Genomic DNA, 25325 nt, shown 5'->3' on the forward strand with positions numbered 1-25325 from the left:
GTGTGCGAACAGGGAGCTGTGAGTGTGACCATGGAGCTGTGAGTGTGACCATGGAGCTGTGAGTGTGAACAGGGTCCTGTGTTTGTTTGTGAACAGGGTCCTGTGTTTGTTTGTGAACATGGAGCTGTGTTTGTGCTGGGGCCACTCCCTGGCACTGCTGGGTCCAGGACTGGGGCCCTCAGGAATCCTGACAAATGCTGTAAAATTCCTGTGCTCCTCCCAAACGCCCAGGCGGGGAAGGACAGAGCTGTGTCCAGGAGAAGCTGAGGGGTTTTGTGCTGCAGGTGGAACTGTTGGGGCTGACATCACAGAGGCTCCCTGGTGATTGCACTGAGCTGTGTCTCCTCTCCCCCCTGCCCAGCACGAGCTGTAACATCATCATGGCAGGCTCCAGGAGAAAGAGCATCTTCCCTGAAAACCCCTACCACATCCCTGGGTGAGTTCATCCAAAACATCCATTTCCAATGCACATGGCTCCGCTTGGGGTCAGGGAGTGTTCATGACTCAGGATGTTTTGGGTTTTTTTAAAGACACTATTGAATATTCCATGTATCCATGGTCTGAAGGAGACCCAGCTCCAGGGGAAGCAGCACCTTACACAGGGGTAGAGCCACAGACCATGCCATGGCACATGGACAGCAAAGCCAACGTGGTTCTTTTCCTCCCTTTCTCCCCATTTCTTTTAAGCTACCAAATGCCAGCAGTGCCACTGTGCAGGGCTTGGCTTCTAAACTGTCTTAATATTTGCATCAAGGATTTCTGGAAGTCTTCTTTGACTAAGGGGTTGTACAGATGTGACACCCTCTGGTCACTGGGCTGGAGCCCTGTCCTGCTGCTGGGTCAGAGACTGGGAAGTTTTGTCATCTCCTCCATAAGTTGGATTTCTTCCCAAAGCTCTTTGTGACACTCTCCTCTAAAGGCTTGGAAGGAAGAAAGCCTGGATATGAGGCAGGGGGAGAAGGCAAGATGTGAATGGCAGGAATTTGGGATTTGCTGTGAATTTGTGTGTGGGGTCCTGTGGTGAGACCTGGGCTGGGATGTGCAAAGGGGGTGGGAAGGGCTGGGTGGCCCCAGGGGAAAAGCAGGTGAAGCCCCTGGGAGTAGCCCAGGCTGAGGTGAGCCCTGGCACAGGGAATGCCAGGCGGGTGTGGGGAGGCAGAGCCCGGGCTCAGGGGGAGGGTGGAGCACTTTCCTTAGGGCTGCTCCTGCTGGTGACCCAACCAGCCCTTCCCCTTGCAGTGACAGGCAGGAGTCCCATTTCCATCTCTCCACCTTCCCGCTTACATAAGCTCTGAGCCTGGGGGTTTTGTACTCATGTTTGCATTGCTGTGGCCATCTGATGTGACATTCCCTGTGTGCCATCAGAGCTGTGCTGGGGGACAGACCAGGGACAGCAAGGAGGGAGCTGTGGCTGGAATTGCAGCCCCAAAATCCCCAACTCCTTGCCTTGCTCAGCCCTGCCTGCCTGCAGCTCCATCAGGAGCAGCTCCAAGCCCCGGGATGGACACAGCAGCTGGGGCTGCTCCTCTCTGGAGCTGCAGGAGGAGGAGGAGGAGGAGGTGGAGGAGGCAAACCCTGCTGCTGTTCCTGTTGGTGCTGTGCAGGCTCGGGGCACCCCCTGAGCCCCCGTGGGTGCTGAGGATGAGGAGGAGCTGCCTGGAGGGCATCCCCAGCAGAGCCTGCACTGGGGTGTCACAGGAGGAGCGTTTGTGTCCAGGATGTCCCCGGGTGTCCCATGTGCTGCACCCCCCTGTGCCAGCAAAGCTACAACACCCCAAAGAGAGCCCCAGAGCCAGGCAATGGTCACAGCAGGGGTCTGGAAAGGCACCACGGTGCTCCAGGGGACTGGGAAGCCTAAACCCAGTGAGAGGGATGGCTTGGGAGGGTCTGGGTGGGCAGAGAGGGGTCAGTCCATGAATCCTGGGCACAGCCTGGCTCTGCAGAGCTGGGGAGGTTTGGAGACAAGCGAGGATGGCCCAGGGCCAAGGCTCTGCTTGGCAGGGAGGCAGAGCAGGTTTAGGAGTGCTGATGGAGGAGATAGGGCAGAGCAAGGGGGGGTGAGAGGGCTCAGCCTCGGGCCAGAGGGGTTTCACTGCTCACCAGCCTGAGCCCAAACAGGGCTCCCCAAAAGGGGGTCCCCTCATCAGCCCCAGCACGGGGCACAACCAGCCCAGCTGGGGCTGAGCCCTGCCCCAGGATTTACCTGTGACTCCTTCCATGGCAGATCCCCACTGGCTCAGTGACCTCTGCTTAATTGCAGGGGAACAGAGCCCTTTCTCAGCCCAGCCATTATTTTGTCCAGGATCAAAATCCCTCCAGCCATCCTGTAATTATTTGGGCTGTGTCATTTGTGCCCTTGCTCAGTTTATCATCCGTGTTGCAAAACTCATTGAGAACCCCTGGGGATGAGGCACCAGGAGGAATCCTGCATGCAGAGTGGGGAAACCTGCCCAGAGTAAATGCACAGCTCTGCTGGCTGCTGTTTAAGCTATTTGGAAGGGAAAGGACTTACTCATCATCTTATGATCCTCATGCATCATCTGGCTTTAGCCCCGGATCCACGCTGGGCTCATTGATGGAATATTTCTGTCCATTGCAACTGGCTGCTCTTCCTTCCTCCAGTGCTGGAATAGCATCAGCATTAGGAAATGTGAGACTGGGACAGCTCGAGTATCTGATGGTGTCCCAGAGCTCCAGCACCTGCCCTGCCCTTGGCCACAAGTCACAGTGCCCATCCCAGGGATTGGGCCCTGGAGAGATCCCAAAAACCTGAGCTGTGTTTGTTCCTGGGACTCACCACCTTCCCTGTGCCCCCCTGGGCCTGGGTGGGCTCATCAGCCTGGGCCCACCCCTCCCTGTGGGCAGAGAGAGGGGGGTGCAAGAGAGGAATTGTTCTGATTTCTGAGTTTCAATACTGAACAAGAGACACTGGGATTTTCTCAGTTACAGTGTATCAGAGCAGAGAGGCACATTGAACTGGAAATGGTATTTTAACTGGGGGATTGTGGATGTTGGTGCTGCCAAAGCCCAGGCTGGGCTGGGAGTTTTCCCATCCACATCCACAGGTGCTGCTTCCTGACCTCACCCATGTTTCTCCATGAACCAAGGGCCTGTGCCTGTACATGCCTGAGAACTGATGAGCAGTTTGTGCTGCCAGAGGAGAAGATGCATGTGAAACACAGACACTCCCTGCTGGCTCCTGTGACCACACCTGTGGTCTCAGTTCTCCCCCTGTGCTGCTCCCCCTGGGCTCATCCCATCCTCCCTTCCCTGGGCTCATCCCATCCTCCCTTCCCTGGGCTCTGGACAGGGCCTGCCCAAGGTACAGACACTCTGCAGCAGATCTGCCCTGCCAGAGGGCAGGGCTGGATGGGATATTGGGAATTAGGAATTGTTCCCTGTGAGGGTGGGCAGGCCCTGGCACAGGGTGCCCAGAGCAGCTGGGGCTGCCCCTGGATCCCTGGCAGTGCCCAAGGCCAGGCTGGGCAGGGCTGGGAGCACCTGGGACAGTGGGAGGTGTCCCTGCCATGGCAGGGGTGGCACTGGATGGGCTTTAAGGTCACTTCCAGCCCAAACCAGTCTGGGATTCCACAATTAACCCAGCAGTGGACATCCCCCACTGCCATCTCACTGATGGCTCCTTTCTGGTTTCCTCCTCAGCTATGGGGGCTACGTTCCTCAGTTCACCTTCACGTTTGGGGACACCTATGGCAGAACCACCCACGAGCTGCTGACAGATCCCAACGTCAGGAAGAGCCCTCGGTCCCTGCTGGCACCACTGGACCCCAGGGAAAACCTCCTCCAGTACCATTATCACATTGACCACCCAGGTGAGCAAATGGACCCTGCTAATGAGCACTGTGTTAATTACCAGCAGTGGGCTCTGTCCCTGGATGAAATGGGATATTTTCCTGGGAGCAATCACAGCTCTGACAGCTGGAGAGCAGCAGAGTGAGGTGCTGCAGCTCCTGGCCTCAGCTGATGAGGATGGGGACTCTGGTGCTGTGGAGAGTTTCAGTTCCCAGGTTATCTTCAGTTCAATGAAGATAAACAATTTTATGGCATATCATTAATTCACTCCCCAATTCTTCCAGAATTCCTGCTGTGGTTTAAACCTGGCTGGCAACTAAACCCCCTAGAGGTGCCTGCTCACAAATCCAAACCATGGCCTGTATTAGCTTCTATAAAGAAAATTACCTCTATCCCAATCAAACCCAGCACAATTCCACAGGCTAAAATCCATCTTTCTGGGGAAGGTCTGGTCTCCTAAATCAGATTCTTTTCTGGCTCACCTACCTGGTGCACAGCTCACTTTGCTCCAGCTCTGACAGCTTGGCCTTGATTCTGCCTCTTGCTGCTCCTCCTCAGCTCAGCAGAAGGGCTCCTGTGCTTTCCCTTTTCCCTCTTTTCCTTTCCCCCCTCCCCTTTTCCATCATTTTCCCCCCTATTTTCCCTTTTTTTTTCTCTTTTCCCTTTCCCCCCCTCTTTCCCCTCTTTTTTCCCCCCCTCCTTTCCCTCTTTTCCCTTTCCACTTTGCTAACAGGCCCCACCTCCTCCATCAAGCACAGACAGGCTCATGTGGATTCCCAACACTGGGAATTTGCAGGAATTTCCTTCCAAGTCCCAGCCCTTTGTGCAGAGTGCTGTGTCCCTGCTGAGCAGCCCCAGGCAGGCACTCAGGGCTGCCCTGGGCAGGCCCTGGGGATGTGCCACCCTTTGGGGACACATTTGCACATCCCATGGCTGTTTGGATGCCCTGGACAGTGGCAATGAGTTTCCTCCATGCTGAACACAGGGATAATGTGCCCCTGTGGGATCTGGGTCTTTATTTCCCTGGGGATGGCCACACCCCAGTGTTGCTCTCTCAGTTCTCACTGGGAATTTGTGTCGTGCAGCTTCTTGCAAACCTGGGGCCTCTCTGCTGCTCCTGGCCCTGTTCTCCAGGATCCAGGCCTGCACCCCACAGGTGGTGTTTACAGGCTTCATTCCTGGAGATCTGAATTTGCATTTCCTTGCTCTAAAATACACCTTGGACAGACCCAACTAACCAGTTGACCGAGTTGCTCTCTCATTATTTTGGTTCCCTCCTGGTTGCCAGTGCTGGTGCTCGTGTTTGCTGCTCCTCAGTGAGGTCCTGAAGAACCAGCCCTGGTTGTGCTGACAAGGTCACCACAGCTCCTGCTGCCCAGCTGGCCCTGAGCAGTCCCTTAACCCTGCCCAGGTGCTGCCTGGTGTCCTCCTGGGTGTTTTATGTGATTGTTTTATGTGATGGTGATCAATGAGCTCGTGGCAGTGTGGGGCCTGTGGCTCCTTTAGCAAACTCGGTCTCAAGATTTTTTCTCAAGGCTTGGCTTTGATAAAGTCTCATTGATGGGCACCAATACTTTGATAGTTTCTATCAGTTGAACCCCATTTGTTTTCTTGCTGGAGGTGCAATCAGGCTCTGCTGTTGGGGATCTCTTCCTTCTGGTGACCAGGGAAGGGCTGGGCCAGGGCAGCTCAGGCTGGAGCTCAGGGCAAGGTTCTTCCCCCAGAGGGTGCTGGCACTGCCCAGGCTGCCCAGGGAATGGGCACGGCCCCGAGGCTGCCAGAGCTCCAGGAGCCTTTGGGCAGCGCTGCCAGGGATGCCCAGGCTGGGGCTGCTGGGCAGGGACAGGGGCTGGATTTGATGATCCTTGGGGTCCCTCCCAGCTCAGGATATTCTGTGATTCCATGAGATCAGCCAGGGATGTGCTGAATTGTCCATCATCCATGCTGCAACTGGAACCTGAGTTGGAAATGTGGATATTTCCTCAAATCAGAAGCTCTGTGCTCTCCTGGCTTTTCATTTCATGCTTCACTGTGCAGCCTTTCAGAATCAATCAGTTTGCAAACCCCAGGGTCATAAAAAGGAGCTCACATGGATTTCTCAGGTACAGAACAAGCTCAGTTTCCTTTTCCTTTGGTTTGTGGGAGAAAGAGAGTAGATTCAACATTCTTCTTAATAATGAAGTAAAAAAATAAACCTGCTTTAAAATTTGCACATTGGATTGAAAAATCATTTTAATCAAGGATTTTTCTTCATTTTGGTGCCAGCCTGGATACTTGATAATTCATTGCATAGAGCATATTATATATATTTCACAAAGCTGTATACAGAATATATACACATTATTATGTAATTATGGGCAGATTGCACACCTAAATGCCCACCAGAAGTTTATACTCATGCAGAAAAGGGCAGATTTTGCTGATTTCTGCAGATTTACAGAAATCATGGAATCATTCAGCTTGGACAAAACCTCTAAGAGTGAGTCCAGCACTAATCCAGCACTGCAGAGGATGGGCTGTCTGCAGATGGAGCCTCTGCTGGAAGGGAGCTCCTCATTCCCTGGGCTGATGCAGATGTGCTCTCAAGGGGAGCTCACAGGAAGGCTGTAATGACCTGGGAAAAAATGGCCTGAGAGCACAAAAATGGAAGGAATTTGGTTTGTTTGAAAAAGACAAGGCTGACACAGTAACAGTTGTCCAAGAAGGAAAAGGTGGATTCTCCTCTGGAACTACAGAGAGGGGGGGAATGGGTTTCACTGCTGGCACAGAGAAAGTGCCTGAGCCAGGGGGGCTGGGGAGCCACGTCAGGGCCGATTTCTAAGGGGAAATCAGAGAAAAGTTGCCAAGCTCAGCTGTCCCTGCAGAATCTCAAATGACAGGGCTCTGTCCCTGGTTCACAGTGGAGATATTTAGCATTTGCTGGATGTGAGATAATGTTTTTCCAGCCAGTGTTACAGCAGATCCTTTCCTCGATGAGCAGCAATGGTGCCAGAGCAAGAATTCCTTGGAGGGGGCTCTGTTTGGGGTGTGCTGACACAGCCACGTGGAGTTAAGGATTGAAGGGTTTTTCCCCCTTTTCTACTTTTTAACTTGGCTTTCCCCCTTTTCTACTTTTTAACTTGGTGATATTTTACTGTTTCAGTGACAGCTGGAATAAATGTTATTTAACTGGGATTTGTGCTGGATTTCTGTGCAGGCTGGATTATTGATGGGGCTGATGAGGATCAGAGGAAAAATGGAAACAAAACTTGTGAAAAAAGAACTCAGCAGGCATAAGTATACTGTTCCCAGGATTTGGAAATTGAAGAACCAAGAGGGCTACAAGGAATAATGATGCATCCAAATCATTGTAGGAATAATATGGAAGCCTATACAAAGCAGAAATTCCATATCTCATTGTTTCCTGCAGTACATTCTTTAGGTATTGCAGCTTCCCTTTGGTTTTAGTTATTTACATTTAATTTAAATAGAGTTCATAGTTTGTAGCTATTCTGGGATGTGCATGGAGTGGATCCTTGTGGTTTCTATCAAATTGATCTGTTCTGGTTCTACCCTGCTGACCTCCAGGCTCCATCCCATGGCAGGGGGATGACAGGAATGCCTCATCCTCTAACTCAGTGTCTGTCCCTCAGGTTATGTCACCTACCAGAGCATCAGGAGCCCTCCCGAGATCCCCCTGGGGCCGCAGCCTGTGCCCACGGTGCTGGAGGAGCCGCTGCAGGCCCCCGTGGATGGGCAGAGCCCCCTGGCCGTGCCCGGTGCCCAGCAGGGCTGGCAGAGCCCCCTGGCCATGCCTGGTGCCCAGCAGGGCTGGCAGAGCCCCCCGGCCGTGCCCGGTGCCCAGCAGGGCTGGCAGAGCCCCCCGGCCGTGCCGGGTGCCCAGCAGGGCTGGCAGAGCCCCCCGGCCGTGCCCGGTGCCCAGCAGGGCTGGCAGAGCCCCCCGGCCGTGCCGGGTGCCCAGCAGGGCTGGCAGCCCCCGGGGCTGGCCCCACACCCTGAGGCTGAGCAGCTGCACAGGGAGCTGGCCCTGGCACCCCTGGCACAGCTCCTGGGCAAAGGGACAGGGACCTGCCAGTGCCACTGTGCAGGGACAAAAACGGTGAGTGGGGCTGGGGGTGAGGGGCAAGGAGGGGATTTCACACGGGTGTGAGTGCCTGTTGGATCATGGCCTTTTCTGACCCACAAAATGCCCTTTTCTGACCCACAAAATGCCCTTTTCTCACCCACAAAATGCCCTTTTCTGACCCACAAAATGCTCTTTTCTGACCCACAAAATGCTCTTTTCTGACCCACAAAATGCTCTTTTCTCACCCACAAAATGCCCTTTTCTCACCCACAAAATGCCCTTTTCTGACCCACAAAATGCCCTTTTCTCACCCACATTATGCCCTTTTCTCACCCACATTATGCCCTTTTCTCACCCACATTATGCCCTTTTCTGACCCACAAAATGCCCTTTTCTGACCCACATTAAGCCCTTTTCTGACCCAGAGATAGGGTAACTGAGATGTGCTTTAAAAAACTTTTATTCTATTTTCAGTCTCCTGTGAAGGGTGAGATAATACAGATGTTATAATTTACGCTGCTACAATTAGAAGTGATTTCTTAATTACAATGCACTATAAGTGTTTTTGGGTTATTAGCTTTAGCCACACTATGCTGTAAATGCTTTAAAGTTTCTGATTTATGCTATTATGATTAGAAGCTAACTATTTCTTAATTACAATACACCATGAGTGTTTTTTGGCTTATTAGCTTTAATAATATTAGCTTTAATTAGCTTTTTACATTATGTTGTAAATGCTTTAAAGCTTCTGATTGTGATGATGTGAATTATAACATCTGTATTGTCTCACCCTTCACATGAGACTGAAAATAGAATAAAAGCTTTTAAAACACCTCTCAGTTGCCCCATGTCTGGGTCAGAGCAGGGCTTAATCCAACAAATGGCAAGGGCACAAAGTTAGGAGTTTGTGTGGAGAAAGATCAGATACACAAATGTTTCCAGCAGCAGCAAATCCACTCCATCTTCAGGAGATGGTTTTGATCATTAATTGCACTTTCCAATCAAAAACGCTTAATTTCTCCTTTGGCTGGGTTTGGCTTCAATCCCAGTCCCTAAAGTTGTGTTATGCTATGCTGGGCAGCCAGGCTTGTCCTTCCTTAGGGTGTCCTTGGAGCCCTGATGCTGCCTTCCTCCTCCTCCTCCTCCTCCTCCTCCTCCTCCTCCTCCTCCCAAAACCAGAGCAGTCCCAGCACCTTTGGTTGGGTTTCTGCCCCTGTATCTGCCCCACCTGAATTTCCCACCATCATTGCCTCTCCTTTGAACACCAGTGCTGGGATTTGCCTGTTGAGCTGGGGGCTGTTGAGCACAGCACAGCCAAATATCCCTCCACACCAACATGTTTCATGGTGTTCTTTTTGTTTGATTGGGGTTTTTTTGGTTTTTTGGGGGTGTTTTTGGTTGGTTGGGGGTTTTTTGGTTTTTTTTGGGGGGGGTGGGGAGATTTTTTTTGGGGTTTTGTTTGTTTGTTTTGGGTTTTTGTTTGTTTTGGTTTTAGGTTTTAAAAAATTATTATTATGTTTATTATTTTTTAATAAAACATATATTATCTCTGGAGCCAGCAACAGCCTCTGTCACGTTCCTGCAGAAATCCCAGGATTTCTGAAATCCTCTGAAGGCAGAGATTAGAGGTTTGACGTATGGAGTCAAAAGCTGGCTTGGATGTAAATCCCAAGAAGGGGCATTCCTGCTCCTTGCCCTCAGAAACAGATTTACCCAGGAGCTCAGTGCCCAAAGCTCCCCCTGTTCTCCATGGGGGTTTTGCAAACCCCTTCTAGGGCTGCTCATCTCATAATTTGGCTTTCCCAGAAATGGCTGGGGTGGCTCTTGGAGTGAAGCTGGGAAGAACTGGAAATGGCAGCTGCCATTCCCAGTCCTGGCAGTGATCTAAGCAGTGCAGCTGAGGGGAGAAGCAGGTTTTACTGGTGTTTGATTTGATTTCTCTTTTTTGTTTTGAGCAGCTGGAAAGCGGAGGTGTGGCACTGCCAGGAGGGGTTGCAACAGCAGATTCCACATTGCCAGTGCTGCCAGTGCCCAATGCCATCCGACAGAAAGTCACCTTAGGTAAAGCACAGCCAGGGCACCTGCAGCACTCTGAGGAAATGATGTGACCCTTCTGCCCAGGGGAAACCTCAGTGGCATTGCCCCGTGGCTCCACCTTGTTTGGGATGGAAAATATCCCTGCTGCACTCCCTGAAAGGGCATTTATTTGGGATGCTGTCACCCTTTGGGATTGTCCTGGTTTAGGGCAAATTTGGGAGAAAACCTCCAAAGGGCCCCTCCAGAAAGCAAACCCACACAGCCACTCCCCCCAACCGGTTTGGGAAGGATTCCTTGGAGAGAAGTGGAAAGAACCTGTTTATTTACCAGGCACAGCACCCCCAGCACACAAAATGAACAATACCAGGTGACACCACTCTGTCACCGCTCTGAAATGATGACAAATTCAGAAAGTCTCTCCTGGGGGTGGTCACTCTGCTCTCAGTCCCTCCTGTGCTGGGGCAGCTGCTGCAGCCACAAGGGGCAAACTCTCGGTGTTTCCCAGGTCCCAGTCCGGAGCAGGTTTGAGTAGGTCCAAAAAAAGGGAAAGGAGAAACAGTCCAGGAAGAAATTTGGACTGTTTATCTAAACTAACTAATGAGCAGAAGCAAGGGTGAGAGCAAAAGCAAAAAGCAAAAGCAAAAAGCAAAAGCAGCACCATGCACTGCCCTGTCTGTGTGTCCCACCAGCCATGGGGGAGCAGCTGAGAGCAAAACCAAAACAAAACTTTCACTCTTCAGAGCCAGTCTTGAAGGCACAGAACATAACATCCAGCATAAACAGAGCACAGGAATGGGGATACAGCATCAGAACGTCACCCTAGGACAGGGATGCTGTCACCCTTTGGGCTGCTCTGTCACCTTTTGGGATGCTGTCACCCTTTGGGATGCTGTCACCCCTTAAGATGCTGTCACAGGATCACAGGGATCACAATATCCCAGTTCAAATGAGAAAGTGTCCAGGCTTTAGGGTGCAGAAGACAAATTTCCCTCTCCAAAACATTCCTTTGGAAAGGGGAAGTTTGGGCTCCTTTTAGGTTCTACCTCGCTAGATTTTGTGTAGTTTCAGACTTTATAAAGTTTCTTTTGTGGGAATTTGTTGGAGAGGAGATGATGAAAAAAGGTTGGAAATGCCATTGTTAGCCCTGAATGTGTATTAAATTGGGAGAAAACATGAAAGAGCTGTAGATGTAAAAAAAAAAAAGGACTAAGAAACTGAAATGGTTCTTCCATACCATGTGCAGACCGACAAAAATCAGTTCAGGCTGTTGTGTTCTCCTTGGGAATGATGAATGATAAGGCAAAAAACCTCTTTCAGAGAAGATACCTCACATATAAGAGTCAATTTTACAATTTAAACAGGTTCATTTTTCCTTCCTATACTTTAAGGTTTTATATTCTTCCCAGTTTCCTCTACTCTTAGAGTGGTTGATCTTTAAATGATCTCTGTATGTTCTCAAGCAGAAAATGTTCTCTTTTGCCTCCTCCCAAAGGGTACACTGGCTACATCCCCTGCTCCCTGGACAACATTGGCATGACCTACCTGTTGGGTGTGAAGAAAGCCATGAAGGAATTTGACCGTCGCCTGGTAAATTATAGATTATTGAAATGAGAATGTGCATAATGCAGGTGCTGAAATTTCAGGAGTAGGATTAGAACTGGGGTACAAGTACAAGCAAAATCAAATGCTGTTAGTTAACATTGAAAAAACCACCAGCAATTAAATTCTGTAACTTGTTTCCTTGGGACATTAAAGGATGCTAAATGAGTTCATAAAAGGATTAAGGAAATATAGTGAGGGCTGGGTCAAGAGTGGCTGTTAAAAATGTTGCTCTGGGTGCAGAAATACAGGATGCAACTATCTGCACTTCCTTTATAGAATACATCTCCTCTGTCTGGTTGGCAGTGCTGGTGACTTCCTGTGATACATCATTTATTTGGTTGTAAGGTTTTTTTCCTTTCCTAACACAATTTATCTTCAAGGGATCTCGACCTCCTTTCTCCTCCTTTTGGGAAGGATGCAGAAATATCCCTCCTGAAAAGCTGTTATCCCCTTGCTGTAAGAACTCCCATACAATGACACATAAACCTCGGGCACTGAAAACGAGATCCCTCCCGCAGCAGCTGAGAGTTTGCATTCAGAACAACACGCCCCTCCCTGCCCCCAGCACGGCGTGAGACCCGGGGATGCAGAGAGATCCTTGCATGCAGCGGGATCCCTGGGATGCAGTGTGATTCCTGGGATGCAGAGTGATTCCCGGGGTGCAGAGGGATCCCCAGGGTGCAGAGGGATCCCCAGGGTGCAGAGTGATTCCCGGGGTGCAGTGTGATCCCCAGGGTGCAGTGTGATCCCCATGATGCAGTGTCATTCTCTGGGATGCAGTGTGATTCCTGGGATGGAGTGTGATTCCCGGGGTGCAGAGGGATCCCCAGGGTGCAGTGTGATTCCTGGGATGGAGTGTGATTCCCGGGGTGCAGAGGGATCCCCAGGGTGCAGTGTGATTCCTATGGTGCAGTGTGATTCCCGGGGTCCAGTGGGATCTCTGGGGTGCAGAAGGATCCTCAGGATGCAGTGTGATCCCCAGGGTGCAGTGTCATTCCCAGGATGCAGTGTGATTCCTGGGGTGCAGTGTGATCTCTGGGATGCAGTGTCATTCCCAGGGTGCAGAGGGATCCCCGGGATGCAGAGGGATCTCTGGAGTGCAGTGAGATCCCTGGGATGCAGTGAGATCCCCGTGGTGCAGTGAGATTTCTGGGGTGCAGAGGGATCCCCAGGATGCAGCGGGATCCTTACATGCAGCGGGATCTCCAGGGTGTGCTGTGATTCCTGGGATGCAGTGAGATCCCCGGGATGCAGAGGGATCCCTGGGATGCAGTGAGATCCCCATGGTGCAGAGGGATCCCTGGGATGCAGTGAGATCCCCATGGTGCAGAGGGATCCCTGGGATGCAGTGTGATCCCCGTGGTGCAGAGAGATCCCCGGGATGCAGAGGGATCCCTGGGATGCAGTGTGATCCCCATGGTGCAGAGAGATCCCTGGGATGCAGTGTGATCCCCATGGTGCAGAGAGATCCCCGGGATGCAGTGTGATCCCCATGGTGCAGAGGGATCCCCGGGATGCAGTGTGATCCCCATGGTGCAGAGGGATCCCCGGGGTGCAGTGTGATCCCCGGGATGCAGTGTGATCCCCGTGGTGCAGAGGGATCCCCGGGGTGCAGAGGGATCCCCGGGGTGCAGAGGGATCCAGCAGGATCCCCGGGGTGCAGCAGCCTCTCTGGTCCAGCAGATCAGCGCATTAAGCACAGGCTGAGCCCCCCGGGCCACAGGGCCGTGCCTCCATCCCCGAGCGCATGGGGCTGATGTAGGAAAAGCGTCCCGGGCTGAGCGTCCCCAGCCCAGGGAAATCATCCGGGCAGAACCGAGCGGGGAGCGCAGGGCAGCGCCGAGCTTGGCATGAGCTGCATTTCCCAGCGCCGGCTGCCGTGACTGAAATGGAGCAAACGGAACAGAACCCGGGCATTTATCCCTGAATGTGCTGCCCCGGTGCCCTCGGACACGCCTGCCATGCCCTGGATCAGCCGGGGTGGGTCCGTCCGTCCGTCCGTCCGTCCGTGCGGGATTCAGCGCTCCGGGCTGCGGGGCTCGGCGGACGCGCTGCAGGGAGAATCACACCACAATTCCAGCTAAGATGGCTTCTGACTTCAAGCCACTAATCTGCTGCCCTAAATCTTTGTTGTCCTCGGTTACAGATGTGCCATGGATCGCTGCTCGCTGCCGGCAGCAGCACGGCAGAAACGCCCTGGAGGAGCCGCAGCCTGGGCTCCCTCCCAGCACAAAGGGCTCGGTGTGCTGGGCTCCGTGACCCACATCCCCGCTCCACATCCCAAACACAGCTCCAGGGACACCTTTAGGGCTTCTGTGACACCCATCCTGCTGCCCAGCCTCAGAGGGCAGGAGATGATTTGCACTCTTCCTTCAGTTAATGCTCCCTAAGCCTTCCTGCTCCTCCTGGCCTGGGAATTCCAGGCCATTCCTGCTGGTGGGACTCATGGAAACACAAAGGGGGTGAAGCCCAAACACAGCCACAGCACAGGAACACCAGCTCCAGGAACAGCAGAGCAGGAGCTTTGGGACTTGGGGATGGCCCCCAAGGGAATAAATCTCTGCAGCCTGGATCAGGATGCCAAGGACAGCACCTGAGCCATGCTGTGGGCATGGGGGACGAGCTGGCAGGGACTGCTGCCAGCATCTGCCAGGAGAAAAATTTATGGAGTGGAAAAAGGGACAATGCAATGTAGCTCTTAATTAGAAAAAAGCAGGACTGGAAGGAGAATTGCTTTATGTTGGCTTAAATATTTTATATAATGCAGAGTCAAAGCACATGACTTTGGTATAAATAGTGTGTTTTAAAATAAACCATTCCATGTTGTTGTGGGGTCTTTTTTGTTTTGTTTTCCAGCTTTTGGAGAGAAATCCACCTTACACGTTGGGCAGGAGATTCCCCCTGACACACTGGCCAGACACCAAAATTTACAACCGTGCTGGACTCATCCCCAACTACATGGGCTTTGTACCACGTAAGTTCATGAGCTGAGCGAAAACGAAAGTCACTAATGCTAATTACTGGGTTAAGTAGTGCTGCTACTGGCTGGAGTGGCATAGCAGTGAACAATCACTGAGGTGTTCCACGTGGGTTTTTTCTGGTCCGTGCTGAGGTGCTGGAACTCTGTCATGCCCTGGCTGCAGGAGAGCCCAGCATTCCCACTGCCAGGCGCTCCCAGGCTTCACATTTCCAGCCACCATCCCCTGCTGAGCTCAGTGACATCCCACCTGTCACGTGCCAGGAAAGGGGTTTGCTCTAAAAAGCTTGAAGTCTGATAAAAAGGAAAAGGTAGATGGTGTGGAGGGGTTGAGAAAGCACAGGAAGTGCAGGGAAATGGTATTTGCCATCAGGACAGGTCCCTGCCTGAGCCCTGTCTTGGGCTGCCTGGAAGGAGAGGTCTGGAGGAATTTGGTGTGTAAGGGGAAAGTGTGTCCATGCACCTGAAAGCATTAATGTACCAGGCTAAAAAATCTCAACAGATCAGCAACGAATGCCTTGCTGTGTTTGCTCACAGCTCAGTAATGTGGGTGGGAAATCATGGACCTCAGCTGGGAAGAACTGGACTTGCTGCTCATCCTTGCTGCAGTGCAGAGGGGGAAATGGGAGAGAAGATATGAAATATGGCAGGATTGACAGCAGAGTGGGAAAACAACTCTCCAGGCAGGGCTGTGGCTGATGGGGAGGCTGAGCCCAGAGAGGAGAATGTTGAGTGCAGGTCTGACACTGGGCCCTGTTCTGCAGACATTGCCACTTCCCTGCCTCTGGAGCCACCAGTCAGCACAGCCTTAACTGCTCCAACCAGTCCGGCTCTGGGTGGAGAAAATTAATTAAGGCAGAAAACCCTTTTAAACAAAAGCAGTTAGAATTCAGAACACTGAACAGAATGTTTTTAGCAGGGAAGAAGCCTGCTCCCTCCTGTCCAGCTCCTCGGTGACAGCTTTGTCAGTTGAAGTGACACCAAACATGAATCGGTTCCATTGTAAAAACCTGCTGTTAATACAGGGTTTTCATGAGACAAACCAGGGCCAGACCCCTGTCAGGTGTTCAGCTCACCCAAAGAGCAGAGGCTGCATCAACACCTGATTATCCAAACCTCTACTGTGATTTCTGAAATCACTGCAGCAGGGCTGTGTGCACGGGACAGCTTTGGTGTCACTTGTGACAGTGCAGCCAGCACCCTTGGGCAAGGCCAGGGCTCCCTGCTGGGATTGCAGTGCTGAGGAGCTGCAGGGAGCAGCTCAGCTGCTGCAGGAACACCCAGTGCTGGGTGCAGCTCTGGGACACCATTTTGTGCCCAGGCAGCTCAAAGCTCCTGTGACCCCTGCTCAGCTCCTGCCAGGCCAGGCTGCACCAGGCTACAGGCAGGTACCTAAATTTAGACACAGCCTGGAGTCAATTCCACCCTCCCTGTTAAATGTGCCCCCCTCCAGCAGTACCTGAGTGTAAGAGAACACCAGGGAACAGCTTCAGTCCCCACTCCAGACTGACACCATGGCAGTGACACAGCAGAGGCACCTGGCTGAGGGCAGGGACAGAAGGGGGGTTACCATGGACAGGGCGACAGTGCTCGTGCTAAGCCAAATGTTTTATTGTTTTTGTGTTGCAGACCTGCAGGACATCTGCGGGCTCACCTATGGGGACGGCACGCGGGAATCGTACCGGTGGGAACAGAGGAGACGGGGACTTGCACTGTGAAAACTGCTTTAATGGTGCCTGTACAGCATTGGGAGTGACTCGGAAACAGCAATAATAACACAACACAAACAGAACTTTTGAATGAGAGAGTTCATACAACTTTAAACAAAATTTACAGGTGTTCAACTGCATAGCTTTACTCTGCCTCCTCCTCAGCCTCCTCCTCGAACTCTCCCTCCTCCTCAGCTGTGGCATCCTGGTACTGCTGGTACTCAGACACCAGGTCGTTCATGTTGCTCTCAGCCTCTGTGAACTCCATCTCGTCCATGCCCTCGCCCGTGTACCAGTGCAGGAAAGCCTTTCTGCGGAACATCGCAGTGAACTGCTCAGAAATGCGTTTGAACAGCTCCTGGATGGCCGTGCTGTTGCCAATGAAGGTGGCAGACATTTTGAGGCCGCGAGGTGGAATGTCACAGACTGCTGTCTTAACGTTATTAGGGATCCATTCAACAAAATAGCTGCTATTTTTGTTCTGAACGTTTAGCATCTGCTCATCCACCTCTTTCATGGACATGCGGCCCCTAAAGACAGCGGCCACCGTCAGATAGCGGCCGTGACGAGGGTCACACGCCGCCATCATGTTCTTGGCATCGAACATCTGCTGGGTGAGCTCTGGCACGGTTAGAGCCCGGTACTGCTGGCTCCCACGGCTGGTGAGCGGGGCAAAACCGGGCATGAAAAAGTGCAGACGTGGGAAGGGAACCATGTTCACTGCCAGCTTCCGCAGGTCAGCGTTGAGCTGGCCCGGGAACCGCAGGCAGGTGGTGACACCGCTCATGGTGGCTGACACGAGGTGGTTCAGATCACCGTAGGTGGGGGTCGTTAACTTCAGTGTTCTGAAGCAAATGTCGTACAGCGCCTCGTTATCGATACAGTACGTCTCGTCCGTGTTCTCCACCAGCTGGTGCACCGACAGCGTGGCATTGTAGGGCTCTACTACAGTATCTGACACTTTAGGGGAGGGCACCACACTGAAAGTATTCATAATTCGGTCTGGGTACTCCTCACGGATTTTGCTGATGAGAAGGGTACCCATGCCAGAGCCTGTGCCACCACCCAGGGAGTGAGTAAGCTGAAAGCCCTGGAGACAATCACAGCTTTCTGCCTCCTTCCTTACAACATCTAACACTGAATCGACTAATTCAGCACCTTCCGTATAATGGCCCTTTGCCCAGTTGTTTCCTGCTCCGCTCTGACCTGGAAAAGAGCCATTTTCGTATTAGATTACGGTCACTGCTTCCTGCTTATTGCTTGCAAGCAAAGCCTAAGAGCATCAGGCTCCATGAAAGCTTTCATCTTATCGAGCGCAGGGCTGTGGTTTCACACAGGCACCTCTGCAGTGGCTCGCCAGACACAGGCGAACATTAATTATCAATGATACAGCAGCCACTCCATTTCTCCCGGTGGCACGCACGGAGGCGGTAACGAAAAACCGAAAAGCAACGACCTCTGGTGCCACCTCGGAGCTGCTCCCAGCCGCAATCCCGGTATTCCACGCCAGGATTAGCCCCGTCCGGGCTGGTCCCTCAGAGCATGTGCGGCGGGGCAGCCCCGCAGTGCCCTGCCCGCCCCACCCCGCGATTCCTCCCGCCCCCGCGCACTCACCGAACACGAAGTTGTCTGGCCTGAATATCTGCCCGAAAGGCCCGGAGCGCACCGAGTCCATGGTGCCGGGCTCCAGGTCCACCAGCACGGCGCGGGGCACGTACTTGCCGCCTGCAACACAGGGAGAGCCATGACTACCGCGCCGGGGGGGCCGGGGGGAGCACGGCGGGGCGGGTCCGGGCCCTACCTGTGGCCTCATTGTAGTAGACATTGATGCGCTCCAGCTGCAGGTCGCTGTCCCCGTGGTAGGTGCCGGTGGGGTCGATACCATGTTCGTCGCTGATCACCTCCCAGAACTGCCGAAGAGAAGCGCGTCAGCGGCGTCAGCGGCGGCCGCGCCGGACCGGGCGCGCTCCCCTCCCGCCCCCGCGCCCTCTTTCCCCGCCCGGACCTTGGCTCCGATCTGGTTTCCGCATTGCCCGGCCTGCAGGTGCACAATCTCTCTCATGATGGCGGCAGCTCCGAGCGCTCACTACAGCCCCAGATTTTCCCCAACCGACTCTGGCTGCGAGAAGCAACCGCCAGGCCTTATATAGCAGCGGAGTGCGCGCGCAGCCGTCTTCTCCCCGCCCAGGAGGCCCTTCGCAGCAACGATTGGATGCTTATAGCGAGGCTCTACAAATGACGGAATATAATTGGCTGCGTCGCTGTCACTCAAACTGACGGCTCCCATTCGCCCCGCCCCCCTATCTGTTGGCTTTACAGTTAGGCAACCGGGAGCCGCGAGTGCCCGCCTCAGCTCGCTCACGGCGTTTCTTATTGGCTCAATTGAATGATTGATGTCGAAGCCGATTGGCTGCCGGCCGTGGGGGATGAGCTAACGCCGTTTGATTGGCGGACAACGAAGTGCCCTGGTAACCGTCGCAGTGACTCCGCAGCGGGCCCTGGGCGGTGGCCGCCGCAGCCGCCCATTCACGGAGCCGAGTGCGCGCTTTGCGCAGCGGAGGCGCGGCTCCTCCTCACTGCGGGACAGGGCGGGTTCCCCGCGGGTCCTTAGCGCTTTCCCCCCGCCCCTCGCCCCCGCTCCTCCAGCCAGGTCTTCCTCCTTTCCCGGGTCGTCCCCCCCGTCCCGCTCCAGCCGCCGCCGCAGCGCCGCGGCGGGTGGGGGAAGGACCTCGCGGCGCACGCGCGGGCTGCAGCGACATTCCAGCACTTTCTGGCGCGCGGCCCCGGCCCGAGGGTGGCGGGGCCGCGCGCGGCCGTTGCCATGGCGACATGGCGCGCGGGTGGCGGGAAGGGCTGGGGCGGGCGGTGTGAGGGCAGGATGAGGCTGAGAGGGGCTCTGAGGGAGCCTGGCTCCTGTGGGGGCTCGGGGGACCCTAAAGGCTCAGGGGGTCTGGCAGCTGTGAGAAGACTCTGGGGGCTGGAGGATCTGTGAGGGCTTGGGAGCGCTGTCAGGGCTGTGAGGGAATTGTGAGGGCTTGAGGGCTTTGGGGGCATAGGGAGCAGTGAGAGGGCTGTGAGGGCAGTGGGGGGTCTGGCTGCTGTGAGGGGCTGCGAGGGCTTAGAGCTGCTCTGAGCCCTGCAGTGGCAGCTCTGTAGGGGCCCCTGTGATGTGAGGGGAAGGCCCCAGTGAGGGCCTCCTTCCTGCCCTGGGATCTGAGGTAGACATTGCTTATTTATCAAGGCCTCCCCACATGGGTGCCTCCATCCTGGGCTGTGTGTGGGTGCTGCAGCCCTGTCATGAGGCAGCCAGACACCCCGTGCTGGATAAATACCACCCTCGCCTTTCCTTGTCACTTATTCTACCTCCCAGCTTTGTGAGCACATTCTTGCCCAGACAGTGCATCCATTGGTCACAGTTTTATTAAGCATATTTGATTATTGTTTCAGCAGAATCTTTTTATGGTTGTGTCTATTCATTGTGATGCCAGCTTGGTCTACAAGTCCCAGCATCTCTTCTTGTTTCATACTGGAATAAAAACTTGGAAGAGGCTCCTAATGGAGCTCCCAAGGCAGGGAGTCTGGTCCTGCTGCCTTGCCGTGGGGTGGGCTGAGGCAAACGCAGCCATGACCTCGATTCTGCTGACACAGGCCAGCTCTGTGTGACACACAAACGGCTCATACACATCCTGGAATCTGTGCCTGGATAACAATAATCCAATCCTGTGCCTGGGTCAGGTGAGGAGGAGGTAGCAGGATATAGAAGCCCCGTGAAGGCTTTGGCTGGAGGCTGAATGACCTCTGGTAGTCGGCTTAATACAAAGATTTTGATGGTCGATATTTCTGGCATATAAACAACCTATTCCTGCAGAGGTGCTGGGAGGAGTCCAGGAACACTTGGAGCAGCCCCAGGGCATCAGGAGTGACCAAGAGGGTCCTGGGAAAGGCCTGTGTCTGCCTCTGAGGTGTCTGTGAGACACACACAGCTCATCCCTCACATCCACAGCCGGAATGCAGGAGGTTCATGCAGCTCCCTTTGCCTCAGATAGCTGAGTAATGCAGAGCCATTAGGGTCCAGATTTATCCTGCTAATTACAGGCATTGGTTAAATAGTGTTCACACTGGAATCAGTGGAAAGGGATATCTCAGCTCACTCCAGCTCAGTGGAGTCCTCTGACATCACATTTCTGTTCTCTGTGATGGTGTTTGAGGTGACCAATTCCAAAAACTGCAGCATCATTTAGGTACTAAAGGCAGCCAGGATGAATCTGGATAAGACATGCTCAAGGTTTCACACAAGGCTGTGCTAATCAGTCAAGACAGCTTTTTCTGCAGGATGTGATGCCATCTCTTCAGAGTACAAAAAGAATCCTGGCTTCTTTCTGATTAAAACAAGGGAATGTGGAGTGTGCTGCCTGTGTGGTGCTGTCTGGGGAGGCACATTCAGCATCAATTCTCTTCAGGTGTGCTCAGCACAGCGTTCAGAGGCACGTGTGCTTGGGAAACCTTGGAAAACCTGCCCTGAGATGGACTGGGGGAGCCACTGCAGGGCTTGGGGGAGGTTTTCTGCCACAAGTGCTGCTGTATTTAATGCAGGTACAGGTTTGGGGTTTTTTCAGCCAGGGCCAGAAAGCCAAGGCCTGTGCATTAGTGCCATGCATGCCCTCACTGTATGAGCAATCCTGAGCCTTTGTGCTTCCCACAGCCTCTACTCCAGCCTGCACTGCCTTTCATGTTTGGGAAGCTGCTCTGTAATGTGTGCAGTGAGCAATTGTTGCCACCCCCAGCATTCCCAGAGGGAGTGTGAGAGTGGAAATGCTCTGCTTGGTTAAGGCTCCTATACCTGTCTGCAGAACCCAGTGGAGCAGGGCTAGGACCCTATGGAGCAGCTCAGCTTTGCTCTCTGGGCTTCTAGAAGTTTCCCCAGGAGATTCAGCCACCTGAATGTCTAAGGAGGAGGAACTTCAAATTATTTGTGCAATATTAATTTTTGCTAATTCTAGCCCAGTCAGTGAATATTTTGGTTCTTAGCTACCTGCACATCCATGGGAAATGACAATTCTATCTTAAATATTTTTCCATTTTCTATGGAAGCAGGCCAGCATTAATTAGTGTGTGCCAGGGGGTGAGCTAGCAAATGCCACAGCAGCTCTGTGCCAGAACCCTGGCTCACATGGAGCATTCCTCCAGGGTGAACCTCTGCATGGAATACTGAGTGTGAGGCAAATTCTGGGACAAAAAGCAACAAATTCCATGGTCCTGCTTGAGCCAAATGCTGAAGTGCATTTCTTGGTTTAGTGGAGAGGCTGCAGCTTGCCAGAGTAGGGAATGCTGGAAGGCAGCTGGGAGGGCAGAGAAAGGAGCAGTGCTGAGGTGAGATGTTTGTGGCTCCCACGTTGTGTTTTCATTGCAGACATCTGTCTCGGCTGGTATTTGATTACTTTGAAAGCTCTCCTCAAGCTCTGCTGCAAGTGACAAGCAGGGAGGTTTCACCTCATTTAGGGGCAGATCCCATCTGTAAGTGCTGCATAAATTAATGCTGTAAGAGGGGTCCTAGAAAACAGCAGGGCAGTGTTACATGGCCAGAGACCCTGGGTATAACCCAAAGAGACACACAGGGAAGTTAAAACAAGTTGGAAATCGCATTTCTGTTTTGCTGAATTAGGTATTAGAGTTTTTAAAAACTTTTTATTGCAATTGTTTTGGTTTTGTAACCACCTGTATTGCCTTTTGCTTGGAAACAGATTTTACTGTAAACACAACTGGTTTGGCCAGAGTGGGGAGGGACTTTCTTTTCTCTTTTGCATATTACCTTCCCCTTCTACTGAACAAGTGTTGTCTGTGTGTGTGTACAGAGCTGATCCCTCCCCTCAGCAGGCAGGCACACAGCGACTGTCATCCTCTCTGGGTGCTTAACCAGTGAGATTGCAGCCTTGTCTGAAACAGGATCTGAACTGAGCCTCCACCTGGGGCTGGCAGCAGCCCAGACAGGAATCACAGATTCTGTTTCTGTAGGTAAAAACCTGAAGCCCTGAGTTAAGGGAGGGACACTGGAGGATGAGTGTGGGCGGGAGCTGCCTCCAGAACCAGAGGGTTTTTGGTGTTGGGGTCGTTCCAGGTTTGTGGTAACACTGAAGTGAGACGTGGGTGTGTGCAGGTGTTTTCTTATTCTCGTCTGATTGTTACTTCTAAGGATAAACAGTCTTGTTTTCCAGAAATTACTGCTCCTGTGCTATCGAAGTTATGGAGGTGAGAGGCTGCTTCCAGAGACCAGTGAGTGAGAGGTGCAGCTGTGGGGTTTGTGCCTAAGGGGAATCAGAATACCTGAATGGGATCAAGCCACAGACCCACCCAGGCCAGCATCTTGTCTCTAATGCTCTGCAGCAGTTACCAAAGAGGAACAGGGCAAACAGATATGGATGTGGCAGGTGGTTGGGGCAATTCTTTAGCCACAAGCAAGTAACTTTTTGTTTAATAGCCCCAATGGGTTATTATGAATTTATCCAACCACCTTTTGCAGCCATGTAAACTTATGGCATGAACAGCCTCCTGTCCTGATGAGTCCTGTGGTTTGACTATGATTGGTGTGGAAGAAGAGCTCCTTCCACTTGGTTTGATAATTTCCACTGAGTAACTCCATTCACAGGCCTGTGAGTCTGTCCCTTCAGAGCTTTCACTCCAGGTCTGTTTAACATTTTCTGTCATACTGTGAGACAAGGTAATGCTAAACCAGCTTTTACTTTGTGTAGTGTTCAGCATTAATTGGCCATTTACATCTCCTTCATGTTTGAAACCTGTGAACTTTGAACATTGTTCCCATGAAGGTTCCACAGCTCTGCTGCTGCTCCCTGTCCAGTGATAAGCCTGATAGCTGTTGCCTTCTTCCACGTGGAGGATCTGTTTCCCCTGAGACTTTCCACCAAGAAGTGGTGACTAATTCGGTCATGAGGTGCACATATGGTGACACCCCTGCTGTGAACAAAAATAAGCTTTCCTTCACACAAAAGTTGATTTTGTCATTCCTCTGTCTCTCTCAAACCTCCTCTTCATTCTCAGGGCACTTCTCTTCCTGGTAGGGATTATTCTTTCTCCTTCTTGTTTCCAAAACAGCCTTCATCCATATTCCATGCTAGTGCTTGTCTCCCTGCACACAGGACTTCTTCTACTGCCATGGCTTCTTAAATCCCTGGTCAGAGTGGCTTTCACATCCCACACAGAGAGTTCCCATACTGCAGTGGCTTTCCCCTGCATCCCCGAGGTGTTCCCAGAGAAGCCTCCTTGCTAAGTGATGTCATTTGTGGGAGAAGCTGCTGGCTGTGTCAGAGATTTCCTCAGGCTTTTAGGGGTGCTGTGCCAGCCTCCCTCTCGTGCCTGATCCCTGGCATTGCACACCACTACTGCAGCAGTTCCTGTTCTGTGTCTGTGTGACCTGAACAGGGATCTGGCAGCATCCCACTGCAGGAGGGCTGTGAGTATCTCACATGGGGGGAACCTGGTCACCTCAGTGTGCACTGATGTCTGCACTCAGAAAACACCAAAACACTGGGACTTGCCTGGGTTTGATGGCATTGTGAGAGGACTTTTATATTAAGAAAGCTGTGGCAAAAATTGCAGGTTTTCTGATCCCAGTATTCCTTCAGGCCTGTTTTTCTTCAGTGTGTTCAGAATTAGCTCTTGAAGTAGGAGTGACAGTCCATGAGGTAGGATATAAACATCATATGGCTGCCTGCTTCTCTGGAGAGACACTCAGAGACAGGATCAGAGGCAGGGTAGAAGAACAACATGAAAATTTACTAAATCCAGCCATGAAAGGCATTCCTCTCATCTTCTGCTGGGTTTTCTCCATAAGAGTTGTGGATTCCAAGGCCTCAGCTTGGGTCTCTCCTACCACAGGGAGCCTGGGTATGTCAGAATGGGAAGAAAGAAACAACTCAGGCCCTGTGGGTGCTGCAGAGGGGAACTGCAGGCAACAAACTATTTCCCTCAGTATTCATGGGAATTGATTGGAACAACTCAGATGGGATGTACTGGTGAGAATCCATGGTGCTTTGGGATGCCTAAATGACAGTTAAGCCCTAATAGCCAGGGGCAGATCAGTCACCCTATTGTGTGTCTGAAGCTAAAATAGAGAAAGTACTTTCTGGTGTTAATTTTTTTTAATCTAATACTTTTATTTCCTTCTTATTGGTATTTGCTGACAGAAGCAGAACTGCCATTGCCCATGAGCAGACTTTATTATCTGCCAGAAGATCTCTGCCATGGTTCAGCCTGAGTGAGAAGTGAGGGCCCTGTATATAAACATAAAGAATTTACAGACAGTTAGAAAATCCTCATTATTTATCATTTCCAAGGTTGAATTGTAACCAAAGGCCTGCAAGCATCTTTGTTTCAAAGTGAGTGAGTTCATCTAGAATCTCCTTTTAAGTAGATTTTGGCTGTCCAGGCAACCTGGAGATTTATTCTGCAAACTTATTGTGGGGCTGACATGAACAAGCTGCTCTATAGAGAGCAGGGAGGAAGGAATACATTACCAGTATTAGTCTCCTTTCTTCTCATGAGTTCCCCATTTTATTATTTTATGCCTTTCTTTATTACCAAAACACCAGTTTAAAAATCCCAATCTATCTTATCATCTAGTAAAAACATCTATAAATGTTTATATCTGTCAGAAAAAGAAGTGGTTGTGGTTTTCTTCATGGCAGAGCAGTGTTCATTGTCAAGGTGGCTCAAGGGGCAGGGATTTAATTCAGTGGCATGTGCAAGGCAAAAGTGAAGTGTCAGGAGGCCACGCTGAGCTCATTGCCTAATTACTCACTTATTATCTGTGTGGATGTCCCAAAGCTTCTAAACAAGAGCTTGGGGAAGGTCTGGCTGACATCCTTTCCTCTTGGACCCTGTGATCTATTCCAATTCAGGAAGGTGCAGTGGCTGACAGGCCAGAGCACCTGGAGTCCAGGAGTTCCTGGCATCTCACTGGCTTCTTTCCATTTCTGACAGTGCTGGGATTCTTCCTTGGCATGTTCCAAATGTGAGCCAGGAATCCCAGAGCTCACCCCTATGCTGTCAGGTCACTGAGGCAGAGCTCTGTTAAAGAATTGCATTTCCAGGTGCAGGATGAGTGAAGTCT

General features: G+C 52.1%; 2 protein-coding genes across 2 annotated transcripts; one reads left to right on the plus strand and one right to left on the minus strand.

The window, feature by feature from the left end:
* Positions 1–380: 380 nt before the first annotated feature.
* On the plus strand, positions 381–16210 carry CIMIP2A (ciliary microtubule inner protein 2A). Its single transcript, XM_066562717.1, has 8 exons — positions 381–436; positions 3661–3830; positions 7443–7558; positions 7736–7909; positions 9832–9937; positions 11406–11500; positions 14372–14489; positions 16122–16210. Exons 1-8 carry the CDS (start codon positions 381–383, stop codon positions 16208–16210), a joined length of 924 nt encoding a protein of 307 aa, XP_066418814.1.
* On the minus strand, positions 16200–18337 carry TUBB4B (tubulin beta 4B class IVb). The gene is made up of 4 exons (XM_066562716.1): positions 18207–18337; positions 18003–18111; positions 17816–17926; positions 16200–17407 (listed from the first exon to the last, which is right to left on the minus strand). Exons 1-4 carry the CDS (start codon positions 18261–18263, stop codon positions 16347–16349), a joined length of 1338 nt encoding a protein of 445 aa, XP_066418813.1. The 5' UTR covers positions 18264–18337; the 3' UTR covers positions 16200–16346.
* Between the last annotated feature and the right edge of the window lie 6988 nt (positions 18338–25325).

Source organism: Molothrus aeneus, chromosome 19 (genome assembly GCF_037042795.1).
Source record: "Molothrus aeneus isolate 106 chromosome 19, BPBGC_Maene_1.0, whole genome shotgun sequence".
Lineage (NCBI taxonomy): Eukaryota > Metazoa > Chordata > Aves > Passeriformes > Icteridae > Molothrus > Molothrus aeneus.